Genomic DNA, 27,220 nt, shown 5'->3' with positions numbered 1-27,220 from the left:
ATAGAGGAGCTACGTTCCGCTTTCCTTCTCTTGCCAGCCATGGCGTCGAGCCATGGCACAAAGAGCTGGGAGGTGAGGGTGGACGGGAAGGCAAAACGGACAAAATTAAGAACAAGAGATTTGCAAAAGAGAAAAACAAAACTATGAGAATAAGTCTGTATTTTTTTTGTTTAGTTTTTTTGTTTTTAAAAAAGGATCTTTCTTTTCACCTTTATTAAAAAAAAAGAAAAATCTCCACTCCCTACAGTATATCTAAACCAGTGGTTCTCAAAGTGGGGTCTGGGCACCCCCAGGGGGTCCGTGAGGGGTTCCAGGCAGGCTAAATCATTGATAGTTAGGAACCAAATGGACCCTTATAGGTCTGTAACTCTGAGAGTTACGGGGGGCCTAATGCCCAAAGTGGTGGGCCACAAGGACATTGTTAAACAAAGCCTCGGCCATACCTTTCGGCCTGGCATAGACAATAATTGGCAAAAAAAAATACAAATTTAATTATGATATAACATTAATATCTTTAAAAAATATATGTAAAAAAAAAGAAAACGTAAAAAAAGGCCCCCAAAAAAACATACCAATAAATAAGAGCTTAAAGTGTTGGTTCCATTTTTGATCCAGCACAATCAAAAATGCTCTGAAATTGCACATGGCCCACCCATAATGACCACTTAAGTGGCCAGATGGGGTGGGGCCATTTCAAGACCCTGATCGAGAAAAAGGTTGGGAACCACCAGCCTAATATAAAACAAATAGAGCTCTTCACGGGTCCCCTGATTCCGAAAATACCCTACAGGAAGCTGACACCCATACGGGTCCGGATCCGTGTTTTACCGCACTGAACGCCCCGTGTAGTTCAGTGAGAGCGCAAAGACTCAGAGCCCATCAAAAACATGGAATCAAAATGCATGTGCGATCATGGATTCCTTTTTCATCGAGGTGAAATCATGCAATTTAACTATTGTCTTTTATTATACATAGGTAGCATTATGAAGTACAACTGACATCCTATAGTATAAATTAATAGGTAGGGTCTGTGATATCTCGGAACAAATTGGACCTCCATCCGGGTCCGTCGTTTTGGACCAGTGAAGAGCTCTACCTTCAAATGAACACGTTTGGAGAAGCACTGATCTAAACCATGAGCTCATCATCTCTATCACTCGAGTCCTCCTCCTCCTCCGCCAGGCGGCCCCGCGTTCCAGGCCGCATCGAGGACATAGGGATGGAGGAGGAGGGAAGAGGAGGTGGTGTAGGCGTGAGGGAGGAGGGGTGGAGCGACGGAGGGGTGGAGGAAGGCGGGACGGGGGGAGGAGGCGTCACGGAGCTGCCGCCGCTGCTGCTGCTGCCACTGCTGCCAGAGTCCGACTCTCCCGAGCTGGTGCTGCTGGCGCTCTCCTCCTCCTCCTGCCCTTCCTCCTCTTCCTCTTCCTCCTCCTCCTCCTCCTCATCGTCCATGGGGGAGGCGGGGGCCGAGGGCGGGGGGTGAGGCGGGGGAGGATGCTTGGACTTGGAGGAGGAGGAGGCGCGGCTGCTTATGTCGCGGAAGCTGGCCAGAGGCGGGCGGAGGCGCACGCCCGAGCGGGTGGAGCCCTCGATAGCCTTCTGGAGCTTTGGGTGGTGGAGGAAGAGGAAGAGAAGGGGGAGGAGGGATGGAAGGATGACGATGGGGACAGAGAGGGAGAGCGAGAGAGCGACGGAGAAGGGGAGAAAGAGGGAGAGGGAGGAGAGAAAGAGGGAGGAAAGAGAAAGAAAAAGAAACGGAGAGAGAGAGACAGAGGGAGCAGACAGGGGACAGAGAAGGAGGAATGAAAGTGAGTGGAGTAAATGAAAGCTCAGGCCAAGTCACGCACACGCCAGCGGATATTACAAGCCATGCATAATTCACAAGTCCCTTTGAGATGGCAAATAAATGAAGACCCCCCCAAATCAAATCAATGTTTCTTTGTTTGTTCCCCCACCGCTTCCAAAGCCATCTAGCCTGACGCATTACTTCTAAAGATGAATGGGAGCATATGAAAAAAGAAAAATACAATAAGACAGATCTTTATCTGATCTATCTAATCTATTGCCTTTTTCCCCCTTCAGGGTATAGGCTACTTTCAGTGCACGACACCCACGTGCAATCGGGCTCAAGCAAGCACACACACTAACACTAACACTCACACACACACACACACACACACACACACACACACACACACACACACACACACACACACACACACACACACACACACACACGTATGTACAGTAGGCAGTGGTGGCAAGAAGTACTCAGATTTTTTACTTTTTTTACGTAAAAGTAGCAATATCACTATATACAAAATACTCTGTGACCAGTAAAAGTCCTGTGTTCAAATTGTATTTGAGTAAAAGTACAAAAGGATCAAACTATTATTGCAGTACCAAAGTAAAACAAGACAATACAAGACGGAGGGAGCAGACGGGACAGAAAAGGAGGAATCAAAGTGAGTGAAGTAAATGAAAGCTCAGGCCAAGTCACGCACACGCCAGCGGATATTACAAGCCATGCATCATTTGTGATATATAAGATCACAGTGCGGCACGTGGTGTGATCTTGTACTTCACTACGTTACTTTCCACCACTGCACGAAGGTTGTGCACTCGCTTACCTCTTTGAGCGCCACCACCCCCACCAGTTTGCCGATGCTGGTGACGTAGGCGTGACTGAGGCCCAGTAATGAGAATAAAGTGTGGGTCTAAAGAGTGGGAGCAGAATTACAGAGAGGGAAAAGGTCAAGTGCCAAATTACGGCTGACATGTACCGTATGTATCTGGCCTTTTTATAACGTCCACCTTCGCCTCGCTCTCTGTCAAGACGATTTACAAGCTTCCTTTCTCTGTCTCTGTCTAGACGCCATGTCACCAAGAGAGAGAGAGAGGGTGGAACTTCAATCTACCAACGGGTGCCAGGACGTCCTGGTCCTTGAGTGCGTTTAAATTCATGTATTCTGTCTGCAAGCGAACCTCTGTTTGCAACTAAATTAGGTTTAGAGGAAGAGTCCAGTTTAGCGTGAGGGATTTACACAATATTTTCTTCCATCGCTGCTGTAGTGCAGTTACAGTCCCCGTTATCAGAGCGCTGGGAGGCCAGTCTGGAGCTGTGTGGAACGTAATCATATTTGGGAACCCTTTTTCTATGATGTCATCTATATAAATCGCTTTGGATTAAGATCGTCTGCTAAAATGCCTAAATTGTTAATTGTAATATGACTTCAGTCATCTCAGATTGACTAACTGAGGCCTAACTGAACAGACTGAACAAGCTGGTGTAGTAATTCGGTTGACAGAGATAGTACAGCAGTTAGAGATACAGAGGGAAGAGAGTAGATACAACTAAGAGTATAGAGACAAGATAATTAAGAATAAAGGGGGAAGAAACAATATCGAAAGTCTCTACACAAAAAAGTAGAAAATCTCACTGATATAATTGTTGATCACATGACTCCAGAGATAATGTACACATATTTGTGTCAGTTGTGGACAAATATGTAGTAGTAGCAACAAAACAAAACTAAAACAAAACTGATCATATTACACAAACACTGGCTGCCAGATCAGACTTCAAGGTGCTAATCCTGACTTTCAGTGACCTGAACGGACTTGCACCATCATACATGTCCAGTTTATAGAGGTGTGCATTGGCACCAACTTCAAAATTCAATTTGATTACGATTCACCAGGTAACAATTCAATTCTACTATGCATTGCGATGCATCACACTTTTATACACAATTACTACATTACTACACAAGATATATCAGTGAATAGAAGCAGTCAGATATACTGAACGACATATTCTATTTAGAATTATAATTTTATATACAGTATTATAATTATATTTAGGCTTCGATTATCGATCATCGCTTATGTCACGTTGCTGCATTGAATTGCGATGCATTGCTGAATCGATAATGTTTTTACACCACTACCAGTTTAATACAAGCGCATACTCCAGGACGGTCGCTACACTCCCCAAACGGTGGATACCGTACTTCACAGTTAGCCTGGAAAACCAGATGGATCTGCCAGTGCAGGTGGAAAAATAGCCCTATATCAACACAGTGGTATTGTCCGGACACGCCAGACAACAGTAACTCAGTCACCAACTTCAAGATAAAAACATCCAGGGGCAGAGTGTGAAAGTGCCTCTGGAATGCCCTGGCAGAGAAGCCGACTTTGCTTAAATCCAGGCTTACAACACATCTCTTCTCTTTGCACTATGACCCCCCTAGTTTTACTGATTTTATCGGTCCTGCCAGTTTCACTGATTTTAATGTTTTGATTTCAGGATTCTGTAGTTTTCTGAATTTTCTATCTTTACGACGGTAGGCATTGCTACTGTCTGATCACTCGTGTGCACACACACACACACACATTATTTTGTATCTCTTTGTGCATTATACTATACTGTACAGTATGTATAGTTGTATTTTTAGGCTACTGCGTTTTTCATGTTGTGAAGTGTACAGAGACCCCTTTGGGTGATGTTGCAATATAAAAAAATATATAAATATATTCTAAAAATAAACTGTGGCAGCACCCACTTGGAGCTGGTCTTAAGTTGAAGCTGCAACATCTGTTTGTTGGTTGTTCATTGTTTTTGATGTAACGCGTCCTTGGGTTCATGAAAGGTGCTATATCCACCTGTTTCCACGAGAATTTACTATAGCATTACAGCAGACATACAAGCTCACGTCGCGTCGCAGATGCAACCGCTGTGAGCTTGTAGATCACACTCAGCTGTGGCGCCGGAAGCTGCCTGCACCTTCTGCGCAATGCACGATGGGACGTTGGAAAGTTGTGGATAAATTAAAGACATATTTTGTATTATTATTAGACACTGACAGAATGTGATGCTTCCATCTGCCTCCTCAACCAACCTTGTGTAACGACGTTCTCTCCACCAGCTGAAACGGGGACGGGTCTATTCGGATTTGATCGATGTCCATTGGCCTGTCCTTCTCTACCTCTTCCCATGCTTTGATCTGCAAGCAGCCAATGAGAAACAAGGTCAGACAGCTGACATTGCTCAAGACATCAATCAATCAATCTATATTAATAATAGTGAATGATGAAACTGTAATGGCCAAGACAATGCAACAAAGATGAAACAGCTGTCAAGATGTGCACATGTGCAGGAGAGTGAATGTGTATGCGTTGGTGTGGATTTGTTTACATGGTAATGAAAGTGTGTGTGTGTGTGTGTGTGTGTGTGTGTGTGTGTGTGTGTGTGTGTGCGTGCGTGCGCGAGAGAGAGCATTTCACACCTTGAAACCCCAATCCCCATACGTAATACATTTTTATGTCTTAATATTAAAACCTTAATTGTACACTAGAAGTGAACAGAGAGGTGGGTTGGGCTGAATTATTGCCCAAATATGGACATTTCTATCATAGAAATCATGTCATAGATGCCTGACATCTAGAACCTACAACAGTAGGTGTACCAAAGTACCTCCTAGAGTCTAGGTACTTTATGCTTGTTACACTCGTGCAATAACACGGGCAACACTGAGTAAGTTATAATTTAGGAGTTTGTCCAAAATCGTAAGGACCTGTCTTCTCTATTTGTAACTAATAAAGCTTAAATCAAACACTACCCGTTTAAAAATTGCGTGAATTATTTTGAGAAATCCATAACGATGTAGTTGTTAATGAATGGATGAATATCTACGTACGTGTGCAATGCATATGTGTATATTTTGTGATAACTATTAGTAAATATGTTACCCCTCCTGTGTGTGTGTGTGTGTGTGTGTGTGTGTGTGTGTGTGTGTGTGTGTGTGTGTGTGTGTGTGTGTGTGTGTGTGTGTGTGTGTGGACAGGGAATTACTACTTTGTGGGGACCTCATGTCCCCACAAATATAGTACAATCGGAGAAAAAAACCTTGTGGGGACACATTTTAGTGTCCCACAAGGTGTTTAGGGGTTAGGTTAAGGGTTACGGTTAGGGTTAAAAATGAATGGAATGTCCCCACAAATATAGTAGACTATGTGTAATATCCCCACAAAGTAGTAATTGCAAACCTGTGTGTGTGTGTGTGTGTGTGTGTGTGTGTGTGTGTGTGTGTGTGTGTGTGTGTGTGTGTGTGTGTGTGTGTGTGTGTGTGTGTGTGTGTGTGTGTGCGTGCATCCGTGCGTGCGTGTGTATTGATAATTTTATTAAATCATTGGTTAGTGGTAATTGCTTGTGATTGATTAAATGGGTTAGTTTGATTCCCATCCACTCATCCATTCAGTCTTTATCACTGTACCTCATCTGGTGTCATTGTGTCTGAAAGAGGTGGAGGTGAGGGTTCCTGAGTACATCAAGATAATAATGAGAGAGATAGAGACAGAGAGAGAGAGAGAGAGAGGGAGACAGACAGACAGACAGACAGACAGACAGACAGACAGACAGACGGACAGAAAGAGAAAGAGATTATGCACTATTTCAGGGGAATGTCATGCCAGTCGCTTTCAAGCTCTCTGAAAGAGTAGTGAAAAAAGGGGAAAAAAGGATGGAGAATGTCACTTAAGAATCATGACATAACAGAAAGGTCAGGCTGATCTAGAATCAGTTTGGATGAATGTGCACAGTTTTCTTGTGGGTGGAAATCAGAAATTACTTTTACCGTTTTTGGTGATCGCGTTTTGGGAATGAGGTTAGAATGTCTGGAAATGCATCCAAAACTGTAACTGAAAACCATGTTCTGCTACATAAACGTGCTCTATGGGTCTCCACCAGTATTGACTTATTAAAAATATTATTTTGTCTGTCGAGTGGAAACCTCATACAGTATTGTCAAAAGCGGTTACTTTTCAGGATTCAAATTCAAAAGCAAAAGATAGCAGATGGACAAGCTCAAAACGAGCTTGTGGATCTACTACAAAACAGTTAAAATACTGAGGTTTCTGCCAGACAGCAACGTTATGTTGAATGTGACCTGTGTGATTGATTATCCAAGTCAAACTCCTTGTATACTACTAGTAAGACACCTCAGGGTGACTTGCGACCTCAGGGTGACATGCGACCTCGTGCCAATTCTTGGCCATCCGGCCAAACACAGCGTTTCTCTGACGATTCTAGTTGTTGTCATTCTGGGGGGAGTTTGTTCATGTTTTTGTGAAGGTATCAACCCTAGGAGACACGGGGAGAACATGCAAACTCCACACAGAAAGGCCCTATCGCCAGAGTGTGGGCGCTGATGACGCGGCGGGAGGAACACACCGCCCATATATGTCCTTAATATTGATGACATAATATCCTTAATAATGTCCTTACTATTGACAATATAGGAATCTCCATATATGGGCATAAAACGTACGTTAAGTAATGCCAAGCAGGGCCTTGGTGAGTTAGGGTCTTGGTTTGATGCCTGTGGATCTCCATATATGGGCATAACATTCTCATTTTCGGCCTGGGATTTATGACATCAGAAATCTCCATGTATGGGCATAGAAGGTTTTTTCTTTTTCTGGGAATGACCTTTTTATTTTATTTTATCCTTTATTAACAATAATATGTATCCATATACATACAATATATGTTATGCCCATACATGGAGATGGGCATAAAAAATGTACGTTAATAAGTAATGCCAAGCAGGGCCTTGGTGAGTTAGGGCATTGGTTTGATGCCTGTGGATCTCCATATATGGGCCATAATAATGTTCTTAATGACAATATAGGAATCTCCATATATGGGCATAAAACGTAGGGCCTTGGTTTGATGCCTGTGGATCTCCATATATGGGCATAAGGGGGTACCGTCACGTGACATCCCTTTTATGCCCATATAAGAGTCATTCTGTACCACATCACTGTGATCAACTTTCGCTTTGCCATGCAATCAACTTCAGAGCAGTGATGTGGCACAGAGTGACAGTGAGTCACAGTGATGTGGTACAGAATGACTCATATATGGGCATAAAAGTGATGTCACGTGACATCACTTCCTGTACTGAAAAACACATGACATCACTTCCTGTACAGCCGGACAGACAAGCGACAAGGTTTTTCAGGGTATAATGCGACCTTTGGTCGCAATAATGCGACCTTTGGTCGCAACAACAATTATGTGCAAAACAGGTGGTCATTCAATAACATTTATTCTTATTACAGTCTGTGTAATGAGGGACAAAAGTATAATGGCTATTGTATTTTATATGTAATTGTCTTCATTCATCTCCTTGAAGCAGCCCTTTATCTAAGCAGCAATTATAAAACACCAAGTACTTTACAAAGGGCATACAAACTAAACACTAAAGGAAAATAAGAACAAATTAGAAAACATAAAAGAAAAACAGTACACATGGCAGGATAAAACAATAAACAAAATATTATTTGATAAATAATTGTACAGACAAAAAACACCACCACAAAGCCAAGAGCAAAAAGTCTGTAATGTTCTTGTGTATGCTTTTCCTGTGAAACATGGAACATGGCATGGTTTTCTTTGTGGATATCTGGCCAGAAGAAGACATCAGTACTATGACGCCAGTCGTCTCCGGACGAGAGAAAAACAAGACACCAATACGTCTAATAAAGGCATGCCGTGGATGGATCTCAGACTCAGTGGCCAGTCTGAGGTGTCAGTCACCTATGATGTCATCGATAACTGGACCATGGCTGTCCCCAGACCCCAGGGCAGATAACTGGACCATGGCTGTCCCCAGACCCCAGGGAGAATATAGGGAAAATAGCAGACCTACAAGCTCATATCACAAAATGGCTATACTTTTCACCATACAAGAAGCATGTTTGGGGGGCCTTAGCTTGTGCCAGATATAAGGGAGCCTCATGCAGCTTGAGCCAGATGTACTGTAAGGGGGCCACAGCTTTTGCGAGGTGTGCTCCAAGGAAAAAGACTGATCTATGACATATTTCTGACGTATAATTCCAAAGTTGGCAAAGGTCTCACTCTGACCTCCTTTGACTTCCATTATAAAAGTATATTAGGTCTATATTTTATATTTCAAAAAATATAAAACATGAATAAAAAGGTGCTTGGAGGTACTTCCTTGGCCTACTGGCAGCATGCACAAAGAGCTTAGCGTCAGAAAAAATTTACAGACAGACGTTGTGGACGGCTAGTCTCCTACAGAGCCGTTTGGAAAAAGGTATTGAGCTTTCCGCTATTAGCTTCTTCTCCACACCCAAGAGATTTGGTGGGGAAAAAAGGGTGTGTGGAAAAAGAGAGCAAGTATAGACCCTGGGGACCTTCAGTAGGTGAAGTGGTTAAGAGTGAATGCGCTAATTAGGGTCTAATAAGATAAAAAGTCTGTCCCATACCCAGGAAGGCCTGGAGAGAATATCATTACATCTGGAACAAACGTTCACTTGGATTCAAGGATGAACTGATTAGAATTTGATGATCAAAGGTCAAGGTCAATAGTGACAATTGACAATTCTCCATTGGACGAGCTATACCACAAATGATGCTGTATTTCTAGTTAACCATCTATACAACGGACCCAAGTTGGCTCTGTAATTTTTCTTTCCACACTACATTTCTTTGTTGAAAATAGCCGATCTACAGGCTCACAACATGTCACAAGAACGCTCCCCCCCAGAATAGGGATGCCAAGGCTCAAGTGGTTAAAAATGTCACCTAAAAAATGGTGTGATCAGTACAGCATAAATCTCCACCACAAAGCAAACCCCAACAATAATATGTATGATATAATATACTACATGATCCTCCTCCTCCTCCTCCTCCTCCTCTTCTTCCTCATCCTCCTCCTCCTCCTCTTCCAGTTTCAGATCGCTCTCCTCTTGAACATCCTCCATTTCTTCTTGCATTTTCAGATTGTTCTCTTGAAAAAACTCCATGTCCTCTTCCTCTTGAAAATCCTCAATTTCTTCAATTTTCAGGACCTCCAGAACGTCCTCCATGTCCTCATGCGTCCTCAGGGCCTTGCTCTCTGTGGTCTTTATCTCCATCATCTTTGTGTCTTCATTCTTCTGCTGTTTAAAGAGAAGCTTTCGTGTCAGCGCCTCTTTCTCTCTGATCAGTCCAAGTCTCTCCTCCTCCCATGTCTTCCTCTCCTCCCTCCTCTCGTCTGCCATGTCTTTGATCTTCTCCTCTTGCAGGAGGAGCCTTTCGATCAGTTTGCCTTTCGTCTCCTCACATTCGTCCTCCTTGATGAAGGTCTGGTTTATTCCCTCCATTTCCAAGAGGTCAAAGCTCTCCAAGAGGGTGGAGTTATCTTGGCTACGTCTTCTTTTCTGCATTTTCCAAGCGTGACCCAATGTCAAACACAAAACCAATGCAGAAACAAGCAAACCTTTTGATGTAATAAAGCTTCCATTCAGGTGCTTGAGGTCTCACCAAGGGTGGAGCTGTACTAATGGGTCAGTGTAGCGCAGAATCATGTATTTATACATCCACAAACTCTCCCAAGTTGGTGCGTCACAGCTCGTGCACTGATTCGACAGAAGTCGATATCGTGGCAATAATTTTGTTCTGTGATTAAATCGTTTGAAACATAAAAAAAGCCTACAGCCTATATGTGGTATGCGCCCCCAGCCTGGTTCCAGCCCATAGACCCCGCCGACTCTCAGAGTGTACTGTTTCTCTGGTCTGGAGTTGAGTAGATGAATCGACCGTTTCCCGATCCAAATTTGCGGCTTCTACAATGAGCGCAGGGGGTGGGGGAGGGTCTAACGAATATCCAATCCGCGCAGCAGTTGAAACGATTACATTTCGATTACACAGACAGACACAGACAGACACGCACGACACGACCGTGCGTCACAATCACAGTGCGTCGCGATCACTGTGCGTCGCGATCATTCACGTGCGGCCGCGCGCATGCACGCTCGCACAAAAGTCCCTCCCCTGGAAATCGTTCAGATGGGGCACAATGTCAGACTCAAGCATCAGCTGAGTCTGAAATCAGGCTAATGTGCCCCTTAATGCAAGTTTCTAATCAGTCAATCACATGTCAGTAACTCAATGCAATTAGGAATGGTCAAGATGATCTGCTGCAGTTCAAAGAGAGCATTAGAATGGGGAAGAAAGGTGATTTAAGTAACAGAAAATGGCATGGTTGATATTGCCTGGTCTCTGTCGGTGGTAAATGGGTCACACGCACGCACGCACGCACGCACACACGCACACACGCACACACACACGCACACACACACACACACACACACACACAAATACGTTAACGTACAGTACTAGGCGCATGCACGCACACACCTGTGTTTGTCCTTCCGTCTGTCTGCTCTTAGATGTGAAGAGCCTCAGTAATGTTCTCCTCACTGACTGGAGAGGGCCTTTTTCTGAGGAGAGAGAGAGAGAGAGAGAGAGAGAGAGAGAGAGAGAGAGAGAGAGAGAAGGTAGTCGACAGAGAGCAGATGGAGGCTAAGAGCATATTAAGGACAATCAAATATACAGAAAGAAGTAGCTTTCTAAATGTGTGGTTTTCAAACATTTTGGACCGCCAATAGTCAAGGACGCCCAAATTGATATGATCTTGGCTGCACACCCCCATCTGGAAATAGTTTGTGCCAGGGACCCCATTTGTCGTAAAAAGAAAGATTCTACTATTCCAAGTCTTAGTATAAGATAAACTTAGATATAATAAGAAAGTGCAAGCCTGGCACGCGGAATTCACATTTCATTTGTTTACCAGGCTAAAAAATGCTTAAACTGTTACTCATGTTGCTGGGGACTGGTGGCGGTGACTAAAAGCTTAGTCAGAAAACGTGTGACACATTCATCCCCCGGGGAACTGGAAGAAGAAATGATTCCTGACATGTTTTTAGCTGATCTTTGGGAGAGAGGAGTGGATGTACTCAGTCAAGTGCACACATCACATAGACATCAAAGGGGGCACTATGGTGAAAGAAATGCAAATGCCCTATTTCCATGCCATACCTGAAGGCAGCGTCTGATGTTGAAAGAATTACCCTCTCTGTGTAGGAATCAAGTATCGAAAATAGCAGACCTCCAAGCTCACAACACGTTGCAGTGTTACACGTTGTGAGCTTGGAGGTCTGCTATTTTGGATATTTTCACCAAAAGGCCCTTTTAGAAATGTCAGCCCCTGCCTCTCAAACATTCTCTGCACGTCCCTAGATGTACTCTCTTTCGCTCTCAGCCCCAGCAGCCCCGCCCCCGCAGGGATATCACAGCCCATTTATGTGCTTCTTCAATGCCAGGTCCCCCTGAGTAATGATACTGGAGTCTGAACGCCAGAGTACCAGAGCCAGGGACAAAATAGCCCTTTTAGTGAATGGTTGCTATTGGTCTCTATTTGCTGCAACTATAGTCACTGGCTGCCTCTTTCAGCGATTCCCCCAAACTAGTCAAAGTATTTTTCCTGTTTCAGGTTTGACTGACACAGATTTTGCCCCGAAGGTCAAGATTAAATTTGTCCCCTGAGCAAGCAGGCAGGCTCTATTAACTCAATGTTAAAAATGTCAGCACTTGGGCAGGAGACCCAGGTTAAAATCCTGGGCAGTAGAAGAAAGTTACATAGTGCAGCTTTATGGTATAATAGATTACAGTAGTTCCATTGTTCAGAACACAATCAGTTGATTGATCATTAAAACAATGATCTGAAAATGCACCGATCTGGCAACTTAACTGGTCAGATGGGTGGCGAACTCGTTTGAGATTTTTGGGTGGGACCTGATAAAGGTTGGGAAACACTGGTGTAGATGGAAACAAGGAGAGGGCCAAGTACAGACCTCTGGGGGACCTCGGTCAACGTTAAGTATACAAGTGCATGGTTCAAGTGGTTAACATGCAGTGTGGTGTGCGCATGTATCAGAGAGATAGGAGCATGGAACAGACCTGCTGGGGTAGTTGTGTGGTTGGAGGAGGGTTCTGGAGGTTTAGGTGAGGGCAGAGGGCCGTTCCTCTCCTCCTGTACCGGACTAGTCTACAGAGAACAACAACACACATACTGTAGAGTACATCTTAATATGGAAAATGTGTTTACACCAGAGCATAGCTCAACACGAAGAGGACAACTACAACATCATTAGTAATGCACTAGAACAAGGGTTCTCAAATGGTTTCATTTCAAGGACCATTTGTTGCCAAAGGTGCACAGCGGTCCTTGTGAGGTTGCCAGCCAACGGATTAAACACTAAGGAGTGAAGCCGCACACTCATAGCTGCCGATGCCAGTTTTTTTAAACAGAAAAATCACCAATGTTTCGAACAGACTAAGCTGCCTTCTTCAGGGTACAGAAGACTGTTGTGTGTGACATTAAATACAAGGATGACACCCATTGTAGATCAGCATGGTGTGACCACTCAATCAGCCCACATTGGGACCAGTTCTACTGGTGGACAATTACAGGATTGAAATGGAGAACTCCATCTCTCCATTTTTCTGTCTTTGTGTCCACAATAAACAAACTGGCATTGGCAGCTAGGAGTGTGCGGCTTTACGCCTTTCAAGGACCACCATAATTCGGAGAGTTACAGACACGTAGTCTTTGTCACGGACACATTTGTCATGCGTACAGACATATTGACGCCCTGGCAGGCGCTCATACTTCATTCCACCCCTGCATGAGCAAGAAAGAACGTCTAGACAGGCTGTTCTCGCTGCTGTTCCAGCACATATTATTGAGTTTAGATTTCCCCAGAGACGTGTGATGCACTGGCTGACACCAGACTAAACCTCACCTTTCCCCCCTCCTCCTCCTCCTCTCCCTCCTCGTCTACGAAGGCCAACGACTCCCAGCTGTGTTTGGCGGACTGGTTTGGTTCCTGTTGACTCTCACCCTGCACAAAACACACACACGCGTGCACACACACACACACGCGCGCGCGCGCGCGTGCGTGCACACACACACACACACACACACACACACACACACACACACACACACACACACACACACACACACACACACACACACACACACACACACACACACACACACACACACACGTTTCTTGAGGCAAGTAGTTGAGCAACTCATTCATCCATTCAATGAATTAATTTGATTTTCTGTAGCTTTTCAAGGGGTTCCTTTATGTGCATCTTCTGAATATCTTTCTCCCTCTCGGTGGAAAATTGGATATGTCAGAAGATTAATATTAAGAAGTAACATTTAAAAAGAAAGAAAGTGTAAATGTATTCTGCTTGACTTGTTAGAAAATGTTATTATGGAGTTTTTCCACTCCATTCTGGTGCTTCTCAAACTGTTTTATGTCAAGGACTCAAATCAATATGATATTAAGTTATTAAAATGTTAATATTGTCTACAAGCAGATCTACAAGCTCTCAAAGCATTGCATTGTGATGCATTGTGAGCTTGTAGATCGGACAGCCAATGTACTGCATACTGCATATAGAGTTAAAGTGGTTAAATAGATTTTTATGCTATATTAAAGGAGCTATAGTCAACTTTTTCTTGAAAAACGGATGCTAAAATAAAAATAATGTTTCGAAAATATTTTATAAAAAAATAAGCTTCATATATGTGTTTCTATTCAAAGATTACCACAAAAAGCGTAAAATAATGATAAAATAATTATTTTGGCCATTGTCAGACCGACACTTTGTTTACATTCTAGTCTATAGACTAGGATGTAAACAAAGTGTCGGCCCTACAATGAGAGAGTTGACTATAGCTCCTTTAACTAATTAGTTCCTTGAGGGAAAGGACCCCTGGGGGTCCCCAGGCCCCACTTTGAGAACCACTGAACTAGTCCAGCCCAATAGGATTTTAGACCTATTTATTTACCTGCATCAGGAGTCGCCTCTCTGCTGACAGCCACCAATCACAGAGGGCCAGTAGCTCCAGCCTGTCGATGCTACCCAAAAGGATCATAGAATCTGGGAAACAGGAAGTAAAAATCACAGACGGTTACTGGAGCGTTTAATGGTGGCTGAACCTTCAGATCTTGAACAGTATTTTCATTCTTTCATCCATGCAATTTTAGACTTTTTTGAAATATCAATCATCATGACTAATGCCGGATCGGGAATCGAACCGGCGCCGCCGCCAGGCATCCATGCCTACAGTATGTGGCAATGCCTAAGTGGTATGCGCCTGGGCCAGTAGGCCAGCGGGCGCCCCCCCAAAGGTTTGAATTATGCTGAATATATACACCGTTGTATGATGTGTCAGACGCCGGAAATAGCCAATCTACATGCGTGCAACGTGTCTTCTCAAAGCTTAACAACTCTTAACACCCTGACCCTGGCATGCTCTCTTGAATGCAGAATGAATCCAGAATGCCGCTGCATGCCCGGTGTCCAACCAGCCAAAATCTTCATGTCTCCTCCCTTTTCCGCTCCCTCCATTGGCTCTCGGTTGCTGCCCGTAACAAAACACTGATGTTGGCCAACAAGGCAACCAAAGGCTTGGCACTCCATACCTAACCCAACCCTACAACCCCTCCCGCCCACTTAGATCAGCTAACACAGGAATGGTGAGCGAGCTGTCCCTAAAATACCCTGGACAATACTTCAATAATCTGAAGACTCCATTTTATCCTCTAGCACTTCACTCCCTGCACCCCTTCTTGCCATCTTCTCTTTCGATGAATACTCTTGATATATATAATCCTTGGTTTCTGTTGTGTGTAAAGTTAAACAATAATTGAATTCAAAGCAGTTGTCCTCAAAACCACACCTACAGTCACTGTCATAAGAACTGAGGGAGCGTGCTATGATCACGGCACCAGAACTGCTCTTGCTCGTGCAGCAACAGCCTATAAAGCCTAATTTATGCTCCGTCCGAGAACAGCTGAGAATAGCAGACCACCAAGCTCGCAACGGTCACATCCATGATGCGATGTGATCTTGTATGTCAGCTGTTCGCAATGCCATTGCGGCGTGAAGTATATATGTCTCGCTAGGAGCGTAACCAGCCAACACAGAAGAGGGGGTTGAATGAACTGAAACCAGCGCTCCCCAAAACAACAGGTTTGGGGATCTGTTGGGAATTTATTACATGAAACAAGCAGCTTTGAGTGCAGTCTCAATGTAGGTAAACATTATTATTATTGTAAGTCACCAAAGATAAGAGTTAAATGACAATTTTTAATTGTGAGCTTGTAGATGTTTTCAGTGCCAGACACTGGCACACACCAAAGTATAAATCAGGCTTTAGCAAGGACACCTTGACTGAATTGTGGGTCTTTGTCTTCTTTAAGCTACCTTTTGAGTGGACCAATGGTATGGTTGTGTGTACTAGAGAGTCCACCAGGGGTATGGTTGTGTGTACCTTTAGAGTCCACCAGGGGTATGGTTTTGAGAGAGGTGGAGTCCAGCAGGTGCATGACTTCGCTGTAGGTGGTGTGGGAGGACATGAACTTCACCTTCCTCACCATGATGTCCTCCACATAGATGTTATACTGGCTGTAGGGGGCGGGACACAACCGTCAATCAATCAATCAATCAATCAATCAATCAAATATGTTACATTAGTGGACTGAACAGAGACAGATAATAATCATGTAAACCAATGACAAGCACACACGCACGCACACAAATATGAATCGATCAGAATATATTCAGTAAGTTATATCCACAAATTCCTCAACAGTGCCTTTTAAGGCAAAAATGATGCCTTTTACCCCATTATATCAGTTGAGCCGCAAAAGTACTGTAATGAGGTTGTGTATTCATCTCTCTGTCTCTGTACAGTGCATGCGCGCAGGGGGTAGGGGGGGACGGGGGGGGATTAACACCTCCACTTTTTTTGGGTGGGGGGGATATCCCCTCCAGTGTTCAGGTCCAAGAAAAAGCCGCAAATATGATCGATTATACTGTACACATTGACGGCCTTAACTATGTTTCATTGGTTTCAATTGAAACGGGCCTCGGCCGTCAGGGGGGCCTCCGACTGCCCGTCAGTCTAAGTCCAAATGATGGTCAATGCAAATGATCGTCCAACGAAAACCCCCTCTCACATTTGGGCCCCCTTTAACGTGCTAGTTCTGCCTATGTCCTGTTGCCAGGGGGGACTCCGACTGCCGGTAAATCTCAGTCCAAATAAATGACGCTCAATGCGAATGACCCTCCATCGGAAGCCCCCCTCAATGGGCCCCCCTCTATCACGCTGTCGCTGTGCCTGTGACGCTGCAGTGCACACCGATCGGCTTGACTTTGTAATACGAGCTAGGCGCGCGGTTTAGTTGTTGGATGGACTATCAAAACAAGTTGTTATTAGTTAGAATACATCACAGAGCCTTTCAAACGAGAGGGCACTTGTGAGTAAAGTTGGCAAGATTGTTCAACCACTAATTAACAACAATGCACGCTCATTTTAAGATGGCAACAACAAACATGGACGTAACACTGGCCTGTCTGTCGCATCCTATGGTCGTATCCAGTCAGATGAAACACGGTGTTAATCATGTCATGTGGACAGCTGGACACGTTAAAACGTTACCTTGAATGGAATATATATCTGAGGAGCAATTATGTTGTCAACTTCCCCAAAAGGCTGTCCTGTCCTATTAAACCAGACGCTGGGACAGCATCCACTGCTTGTATCCACAATATAACTTGTGAGTATCCTAATTTATTACTTAACATGTCACGCCAATGCGCAAATGGTAATGTGGGTACAGTAATTAATGTACAGTATTTGTGCAAGTTGGCCCTACAATTGTGGATAGCCTATGCATTATGTTCAAACAGTTCAATCCAAAACATAATGCTTATGGTTGTGTTAGGCTGCTTTTATACGGACCTGGTTGTCATTAATGCATACAGATATCTATGAAAGGTCTTTTTATTAGATGTCTGGTAGATTTTAATCGTGCCATGTCACGCTGACCGGCAGTTTAAAATACTAGTGTGATCTCTGGTAATACAGTATATTTTTAGGGAAAAAAAAATATATACTGTGTATAAAAATAAAGTGCTGCAGCTGTTGGCCTGTTACTCCTTCAATAAAAAGATCTAATATAGACTTAATGAATTCATGTGTATTTCATTTTAAAAATGCCTTGAAATCTGCGTAAAACAACTGTGTAATTCAGCTCAAGTGGAGGGGATATGTCCCCCCCTCCTCGGGGCAAAAGTGGGGGGGATATCACCAAAAGTGGGGGGGATACCCCAAAATTTTTCGCGCGCGCTATGCGCGCGCACATACCTCCCAGATATGTCCCCTTCACTTTTAAAATGCCTCCTGCGCCCCTGGTACAGTGTGAGTGAGTGGTAGCCTAGAGAGTATGTATGATACGCTATCCCCACCTTTGTCCACTAGAGGTTGCCTAAATAACTCTTGGGCTGGAACACAGCCACACGACTCAGAGGTCAAATGGACTGCAAGTCAAGACCCCACACCATGGGTTTATTAGGGCCAGGCTCGGGACAGTTCTGTTATTAATAGATCAGGCTGGGGTTAGACCCAGTGTTGCAGAGCTGATTTAATGCTTGGAGGTATGCAGTCTTCATGACGTCACACGCACGGTGCTTAACACCTACTATAAAGGTCTATTGATATGCATACAGGCTTGTTTCTTTGTTAGTTAAAACACCCTGTTGTGACTTTTGGCATCAATGCATGTCCGTTTGCGTGAGAGGCTACTCAGAAAAGATATGGGGCAGCGTGGGCCCGCGTGACCGGACTATTGCATTACTGGTCAGACCCATTGGCTCATTGAACTTCTCTCCTTTCACCGATGAAAGCAGAGAAGTTCAATGAGTCTGAGCTGCGTTAGTAACTCTGGCCTCTTTATTGCACGGATTGCACAAGCAAACATCTCCCCACACCTCCACATTAGGTCTGCAATGATCCCTTATTACTTGCGCAAGCAGAGCGCACAAGTACTGCGATCGACTGGGTATATATGTAGGTACGTATGTACGTATGTATGTCGGTTGTTGAAGACTGTAGCCCAATCAGGGACCAACATCTCTGGCAACGTCATCAGTAACAGGCAATGAGGGACCAGTATTCCTGGTGATGCCAGTGGTTTTGGAAGCGGTGATGCCAGTGGTGAGCGCACCTCAAGTTGGCACATCGACAGAGTGCATTTCTAGTTTTCTTTGCGATTATTCTATCAATTACTTTTTCGATTACTTGAACATTTAGAAAGCGTGTTTTTTGAAATATCAATCATCATGACTAAGCCTATTAATACTTCAGTGTCGCACAACAATAGCGAAAGTAGCTGATCTACAAGCTCACACACTCATCATGACAAAATGTCAAGATTTTCAGTCCAAATAAAATAAGATAAAAACAATAGGACAGACAGACAGACAGACAGAAGTCTCACGACAACTATTCCACAATCTCAGAATGCCTGTCTGGGACTACACCTCTCGCAGTTGCCATCTGTTCACCATTTCTGTTCACGAAAATATCTTAAAATATCTTTACTTTTTATTTTACATTTTTCATTTCTGCTAAGCAGCAAGCTATATATGCTTAGATGATTTAGATTTAGACTGCGAAACTGTAAATACAAAACCGAAGGAGGCTTCATACCCATTGTGGGCGAGGCAAGACTAGACAGACAGAGACCTTTATTGCCAGAGACAGTACAACAGTTACGGTACAGCTACAGAGTGAGAGGGTAACAGTAACATCATCAAAGAACAACACCGACCTGATGTGTCCGAAGCCCAGCTCGGGCAGGTAGGGCAGCTTCTTGACCTGGATGATGGAGTCGTAGAGGGAGGGCTGCAGGCCCTGCGCCACCATGTTGGCCAGGATCACAGCCACCATCATGGGCAGGATGTGGGAGATCTGCCCCGTCAGCTCGAAGCAGATCACTGCTGTGGACACCGTGTGGGTCACCGCCCCGGTCAGCGCCGCCGCACCTAGGGGAGGAGAGAGAGAGAGATAGATGGATGGATGGATGGACGGACGGACGGACGGAAGAGGAAGGGGTAAGAGAGAGAAAAGATGGGGAAAGAAGAGAAACTAGTAAGACAATTCTTGGCCATCTGGCCAGTGATGTATATGGGACCAGTTACTCATATATGGAGACCACTTCATGATAGTTATGTTATGTCAAAACATGCCCATATATGGACATTACCAAATATGGGCATTCCCATATATGTCCTTTATATTGATAACATAATATCTATCTATAAATGCGAGAAGTCTCTGCGTGTGTGTTTGTAATCCGCGTATCTCGAGAACCGTTCGTCCCACCGGCTTCAGATTCGGCACGCGCGCTCCCCGCCGCGGCACGGAGTGCAGTGCCAGGCCTCGACCCGACCCGACGCGCGGTTTTCCCTAACCGGCGCGAAACGTTCGGAATCTCCTTATGCGGGGCTGATTGTTGACATCAGGCTGTTCCGGAGGAAATCGGCGCAAAATCGGTCATTGTGACATCACTGCAGTGCCGGGCGCAACCGACAGATATCTCCGTATATGGGCATAAGACTGAGAACTCCATATATGGGCATATGGGCAGATACAGAGATCTCCATACAGTATATGGGCATATATAGACAGATATCTCCGTATATAGGCATAAAAGGGACACAGACTGATACAGAGATCTCCATATATGGGCATATGGGCAGATACAGGGGCGGAAATCGGTGCAAGCGCTGACTCATTGTGAGATTTGTGACATCACCTCATAAAAGGCTCTGACATCACGTACGCCACATGAGTCAACAAAAAATCTCTGTGAGTGTGTATGTATGTAATCCGCATATCTCGAGAACCGTTCGTCCCACCGGCACGCGCGTTCTCCATATATGGGAATAAAATGAATGCCTGTATGCGGAGCTGATGTCTGACATCAGAGTTTTCCGCAACCGGTACTGTGTGTCCAGAGATCTTCATATATGGGCATAAGTGGACAAAGGCAAACAGATGGTCAAAACGGGTCCTATGACAACAGGTATATTGGGGTTTGCATTAAAGGGTGGGGCATTCATGGGGTTTGCATTAAAGGGTGGGGCATTCATTCCCTATTTCAAATTCGGCACACGCGTTCCCCACCACAGCAGGTAGTGCAGTGCTCGGCCTCGACCCGACCCGATACACGATTTTCTGTAACCAGCACGAAAGGTTCGGATTCTGATGTCTGACATCAGGATTTTCCGGAACTGACACTGTGTCTGCATAGATCTCCATATATGGGCATAAAATGGATGCAGACAGACAGATACAGATATCTCCATATATGGGCATAAATGGACACAGGCAAACAGATGGTGAAAGATCTCCATATATGGGCATAAAGTGGACGCAGACAGACAGATACAGATATCTCCATATATGGGCATAAATGGACACAGGCAAACAGATGGTCAAAACGGGTCCTATGACAACAGGTATAATGGGGTTTGCATTAAGTTTGTCTCCTCCTCCATCTGTTTGTCTGTGTCCCTTTATTCCCATTATGGAGATCTCTGTATCTGTCTGTGCCTCCGACTGTGTTGCAGACACAGTGCCGGTTCCCCCTTTAATGCAAACCCCAGGTTCGGATTCTGATGTCTGACATCAGCATTTTCCGGAACTGGCACTGTGTCTGCATAGATCTCCATATATGGGCATAAAATGGATGCAGACAGACAGATACATATATCTCCATATATGGACATAAATGGACACAGGCAAACAGATGGTCAAAGATCTCCATATATGGGCATAAAGTGGACGCAGACAGACAGATACAGATATCTCCATATATGGGCATAAATGGACACAGGCAAACAGATGGTCAAAACGGGTCCTATGACAACAGGTATAATGGGGTTTGCATTAAAGGGGGAACCGGCACTGTGTCTGCAACACAGTCGGAGGCACAGACAGATACTCCATATATGGGCATAAATGGACACAGGCAAACAGATGGTCAAAACGGGTCCTATGACAACAGGTATAATGGGGTTTGCATTAAAGGGGGAACCAGCACATGTGTCTGCAACACAGTCGGAGGCACAGACAGATACAGAGATCTCCATAATGGGGATAAAAGGGACACAGACAGACAGATACAGAGATCTCCATATATGGGCATAAAATGGACGCAGATAGACAGATAACTCCATATATGGGCATATATGGGCATAAAATGGACCCAGAACTATATCTGCAGTGATCTCCATATATGGACATAAAATGGACGCCGACAGACAGACAGATACAGATATCTCCATATATGGGCATAAATGGACACAGATGGTCAAAACGGGTCCTATGACAACAGTATAATGGGATTTGCATTAAAGGGCGGGGCATTCATTCCCTATTTACATAGTTCCCGAGTTGGCCAGGTCGCCGACTAGACGCTTCTAGTCCTTAATAATGTCCTTAATATTGACAATATAGGAATCTCCATATATGGGCATAAAACGTATGTTAATTAGTAATGCCAAGCAGGGCCTTGGTGAGTTAGGGCCTTGGTTTGATGCCTGTGGATCTCCATATATGGGCATAATGGGGTACCCTAACATTCTCATTTTCGGCCTGGGATTTATGACATCAGAAATCTCCATGTATGGGCATAAAAGGTTTTTTTCTTTTTCTGGGAATGACCATATATGGACTTTTATAACCTGAGAAATCTCGTAGCTTGTCTGACTGTCAGTACAGGAAGTGATATATAAGCCATTATATGAGTCATTCTGTACCACATCACTGTGACTCACTGACATCACACTGACATCACTTCCTGTACAGACAGACAGACAGGCAGACAGACAGACAGACAGACAGACAGACAGACAGACAGTCAGACAGACAGACAAGCTACGAGGTTTTTCAGGGTATAATGCGACCATCGGTCGCAATTAATTATGCAATTTGCCATGGACGCTCATCTCAAAATGTTTTGTGCTAGGGACCCCCAGAAGAGAAGATTTGTCTAAAATCCTTTTTCAAAATTGTTCAAGAAAATTGCCGGTGTACAAGCTGGCAGCGTGGCACGAAGTGACATGCTGTGACCATGTGGGTTCCTTAGTATTCCGTATTGTTTCAAAGAAAATAGGTATTTTAATCCCATATGCAGAAAGTACAGTAGAGGCAAGGAACATGGAATTCCAAACACCATTTGGGGAAGTCTCCAAGAATGTCAGATACACAAATGTCATCGATAAAATAAATCTCTGACCGAATATTTCTTTGTTCAAGGTTAAAGGGAAGAGCTAGGGAGGAAGGACCGGGGGGAGAATGGGAGGGATGGAGGGATGAGATGGGAAGCAGAGAGGAGGAGAGAAAGGGGGGTAATTGAGAAAAAAGGAGGGAGGGAGGGATGGAGGGTTTGGGATGAAAGGAGGCGAAGCACTTTGAAGATGTTACGAGCTGAACAAACGGCAGGCCAATAACAAAGCTATAATGAGAACGGACAGGGAGACAAAGGTCAAATATGAGATGGGAACATCAGAGATATTTAAAGGTGTATTCAGTGATAATGAAAGTGGCCGGGGGTCATCTTGTCCCTTACCGGCCTTACAGCGTGGAAATGTTTCGTTTTTTTATAGATTTTTTACACCATTATAATGTTCTCGTTTTGATCATTAGAACCAATCACTGAATATCGGTAGGCCTACGTCTCCAGCTTCAGGATATGTATGATACTGATTTACTACAAGACTGTGGCATTTTATGAGTTCAGTAGTTTACAATCTAGGCCAGGGGTATTCAACTAAATTGTCCAGGGGGCCACATTGACAGAAACCCAAGGGGCCGGGGGCCGCACTAACGCTGAATCTAGCTATGCCATGGTGGAAGTCCTTATATGGTCAGCACACATTCTAGTGAGGAGAATGAATGGAAAATTTACCAATTATATTTTTATTTGAATGAAATACAATCACTGAATATACCTTTAAATAAGGATGGGGGGGAGAGAGAGAGGTTTCAGGGATGGAGGAGAGGTGTGCTGGTGGGTCTACAGGATGATCTATATATACGGTGACATTTTGCTGTCACACCTCAGACACTCATTCTACAGCTGACATTTCCATCTACATTGGCATTGGCTTAGACATCGCCTCACCTGGATTACATCTGGATTCACATATGGCATTAAAGGGTGTTACAAGGTGCGTTACCTGAACCCATTCACACACATTATTAAGACAGCGACAGAAGACGAAACCGTGCAAGGTACCACCCTGCTGATCAGGAGCAGTTAGGGGTTCAGTGTCTTGCTCAAAGAAGGGGGAGGTGGGATCGAACAGGGAACTGGGGAAGTGATGTCAAAATGAGTTAAGGCCCATTCCCACTGGGGCTGGGCACGATAAAGATAAAAAAAATATTGTTCTGAATTGAAGTGGATGGCAGCATCCACACCACAATGATACCTGGAAACGATATTGTTTGGATCACTTTCCGTGCCATCACGTCATGACGTCAGATAATAATCGTTAACTTTATCGCTCCCAGTGGGAATGGGCCTTTATACCCTGATTACCCAGGATGCATCTTAGTGCAAGATGTACTGTAGATGTTAGAACAGTGGTTCCCAAAAACATAATAGAAGAGAAGAGAAGAGAAGAGAAGAGAAGAGAAGAGAAGAGAAGAGAAGAGAAGAGAAGAGAAGAGAAGAGAAGAGAAGAGGAGCAGTGTGTATATTGGAGCAGAGGTTCTCAAACAGTTTTCATTTTCAGGACCCCAGGGCTTGGTATGCATTAGACTATGGACCACCATTAACTGATGGGTCCATTTGGTTCCTAACTATCAATCATTTGGCTAATGGACCCTCTGGGGGTCCGTGGAGTAAGGCAATGATTCCCAACCTGTGGGTTGGGTCTCACTGGTGGGCCGTAAAGGTACTGCAACTGGGCCCCCAAATAATTGTCAAAACACTTCTAACGAAACAATTTTAATAATAATATTAGAAATATGTTTAAATGTTAATGTTTAGAGAGGTATTTTTTCCCGCAATCAGTGTATTGATGCACACGGCCCACCCATCTGATCATAATAACACAACCTGCCGCAAATGCTTTTTTGAAGATTTTTAAGTGTATAGTGCCCTAATCCGGGAAAAGGTTTGTGAACCATTGGAAGGTGTAAGGCAGAGGTTTTCAACAAGGGGTCTGGGACCCCTAGGGGGTCCTCAGAGTTACTACAGGGGGTCCTCCAAATCTTTGTGGGATAGAAACTTTTTCTCTTCTTTTTTATATGCATTCACTTGAACCCTAATGTCCATATTCTGAGAACTTTAGACAAAAATAGCAGATCTACAAGCTTGTGAGCTTGTAGATCGGCTTTTTTCAGCAAAGAGGTTTGATGTAGAGGGGAAAAAGAGCAGACTAAGTACAGAGTGAAAGGTCAGTATTGACAGTTCAAGTGGTTAAATATCTGAAAACACAAATTGATCCAAAATACACTGGTGATCGTGCTGTCAAACAATGAAACTACCGTATATGGAATGAAAAGGTTGTGGGGGTCCCTGCTTCATCTCTTTCTCAACTAAGGGGTCCTTGGCCTGAAAACGTTGAAGACCCCTGGTGTAAGGGGCTAAAAGAGGAGGAGGAGAAGGAGAGCGAAAGCAGATGAGGAGGAGGAAAGGGGGACTAACCAATGACTGAATGAATGGAAGCAGATGAGGAGAAGGAAAGGGGGACTGACCAATGACTGAATTAATGGAATCAGAGGAGGAGGAGGAAAGGGGGACTGACCAATGACTGAATGAATGGAAGCAGATGAGGAGGAGGAGGAGGAAAGGGGGACTGACCAATGACTGAATGAATGGAAGCAGATGAGGAGGAGGAGGAAAGGGGGACTGACCAATGACTGAATGAATGGAAGCAGCTGAGGAGGAGGAGGAAAGGGGGACTGACCAATGACTGAATGAATGAAAGCAGATGAGGAGGAGGAAAGGGGGACTGACCAATGACTGAATGAATGGAAGCAGATGAGGAGGAGGAGGAAAGGGGGACTGACCAATGACTGAATGAATGAAAGCGGATGAGGAGGAGGAAAGGGGGACTGGCCAATGACTGAATGAATGGAAGCGCATGAGGAGGAGGAGGAAAGGGGGACTGACCAATGACTGCGTACCCTCCAGGTATGATGCGGTACAGGATGCCGTCAAACACGATGCCGTGAGGGAACAGAGTGGCCATGATCTCCCCGACCAGACGACCAAACGCTGCGCCTGCAGGAGCCATAAGAGAAGAGAAGAGCGTTGGTTTGTCCATGAATTAATGAAATGAAACCAACCACACTGGATAGCCCTGGCCTTGAGTTACAGCATCTCAAAATTGTACTTCAAGGGGTATTCCACTTTCAAAAAAACTTTTGGTCATTTTATATTTTCTGGTGACTCATACTACCCTCCTAATACGCGAGCAGGCCGTGTTTTCTCAATAACCTTTTTCGTTTATTTTTAATAATTCTTTGGGTAAATGGAAAAAATAAAATACAATAAAAATGTATTACAAATAAATGAAAAAAGTTATTGAAAAAACACAGCCTGCTCACGTATTAGGAGGGTACTATGAGTCACCAGAAAAAATGATGGGTGTTTTTAATGAATATATCATGGTTAAAATGGAGTTTGAAGTTACAATGGGTGTGTATGGGGAGAAGCTCTGGAGGAGGAGGGCCTGGTAACATTTACAGCAAATATCTAAATATTGAATCAAGCAAATTAAAAACTGTCCAGGGTGTTCATAAAAGCCTGATTCGACGATAAAATGAGCAAAAGTTTATTTGAAAGTGAAATATCCCTTTAACCACTTAAACCCCACACCCGAAACTCCATCATCCGTATTCTGGGAAAACATTGGGAAACCGATGAGCTCTGAGGGATTCCGCTCAACAAACCTATGGGTTTTAAGAGGTTAAGTACAATAAACTCTTACCCAGTATGAAGACTGGCATGAAGGCTCCAGAGGGAATGGGCATGGCAGTGGCCACAGCAGACATCCAGAACTGCACAGGAAGAGAGAGCACAGTGGTCACTTACCATAGTGGTCGTGTCAAGGAAGGACCAAAAGTAGCAGATCAAAAGCAGAAGATCCACAAGCTCCAAGCGCAGCGCGTTTGAGCTCATAGCTCTGCACAGTAACAGTTGTGGACATAATGATGTTTCCACCCAACAGAGACAATATACTTTTATCAATTTATTAGTTTGAGGATGTTTTTGCGATGTTACTCTTCTGTACCTGCTGTACTTCTTTGTATCTGTAACTTTCATACTGTGCTGTGTCTGGCGCAGGATTGTGTCTGTCACGCTGGATTAATAAAGATATCTATCTATCTATGAAATGTTTTGGGACCACCATAAGAGAAGGCTGAACCTTGTAGATCCGCTATTTTTGAATAGCTGATCGTATAAAATGGGATTA

At 44.2% G+C, this 27,220-nt stretch overlaps 1 protein-coding gene across 1 annotated transcript in view; it reads right to left on the bottom strand.

The window, feature by feature from the left end:
• Window positions 1-1,128: 1,128 nt before the first annotated feature.
• The window catches only part of clcn1a (chloride channel, voltage-sensitive 1a), a gene marked incomplete at both ends in the record, with an annotated part of 58,115 nt that continues 32,023 nt past the window's right edge, over window positions 1,129-27,220 (bottom strand). The window contains 13 exons of the mRNA XM_080735479.1: window positions 1,129-1,348; window positions 1,505-1,605; window positions 2,631-2,717; window positions 4,902-5,006; window positions 6,276-6,320; window positions 11,210-11,292; window positions 12,812-12,899; window positions 13,657-13,755; window positions 14,724-14,815; window positions 16,212-16,341; window positions 19,551-19,768; window positions 25,915-26,025; window positions 26,735-26,804. Coding sequence (XP_080591605.1) covers window positions 1,129-1,348; window positions 1,505-1,605; window positions 2,631-2,717; window positions 4,902-5,006; window positions 6,276-6,320; window positions 11,210-11,292; window positions 12,812-12,899; window positions 13,657-13,755; window positions 14,724-14,815; window positions 16,212-16,341; window positions 19,551-19,768; window positions 25,915-26,025; window positions 26,735-26,804 — 1,449 coding nt within the window. The remainder of the gene's footprint in view (window positions 1,349-1,504; window positions 1,606-2,630; window positions 2,718-4,901; window positions 5,007-6,275; window positions 6,321-11,209; window positions 11,293-12,811; window positions 12,900-13,656; window positions 13,756-14,723; window positions 14,816-16,211; window positions 16,342-19,550; window positions 19,769-25,914; window positions 26,026-26,734; window positions 26,805-27,220) is intronic.

This window comes from Nannobrachium achirus, assembly GCF_963921795.1.
Source record: "Nannobrachium achirus genome assembly, chromosome: 10".
Classification (NCBI taxonomy): Eukaryota; Metazoa; Chordata; class Actinopteri; order Myctophiformes; family Myctophidae; genus Nannobrachium; species Nannobrachium achirus.
The sequence above is the reverse complement of the archived record's forward strand: the minus strand, read 5'-3'. Positions and strand labels throughout refer to the sequence as shown.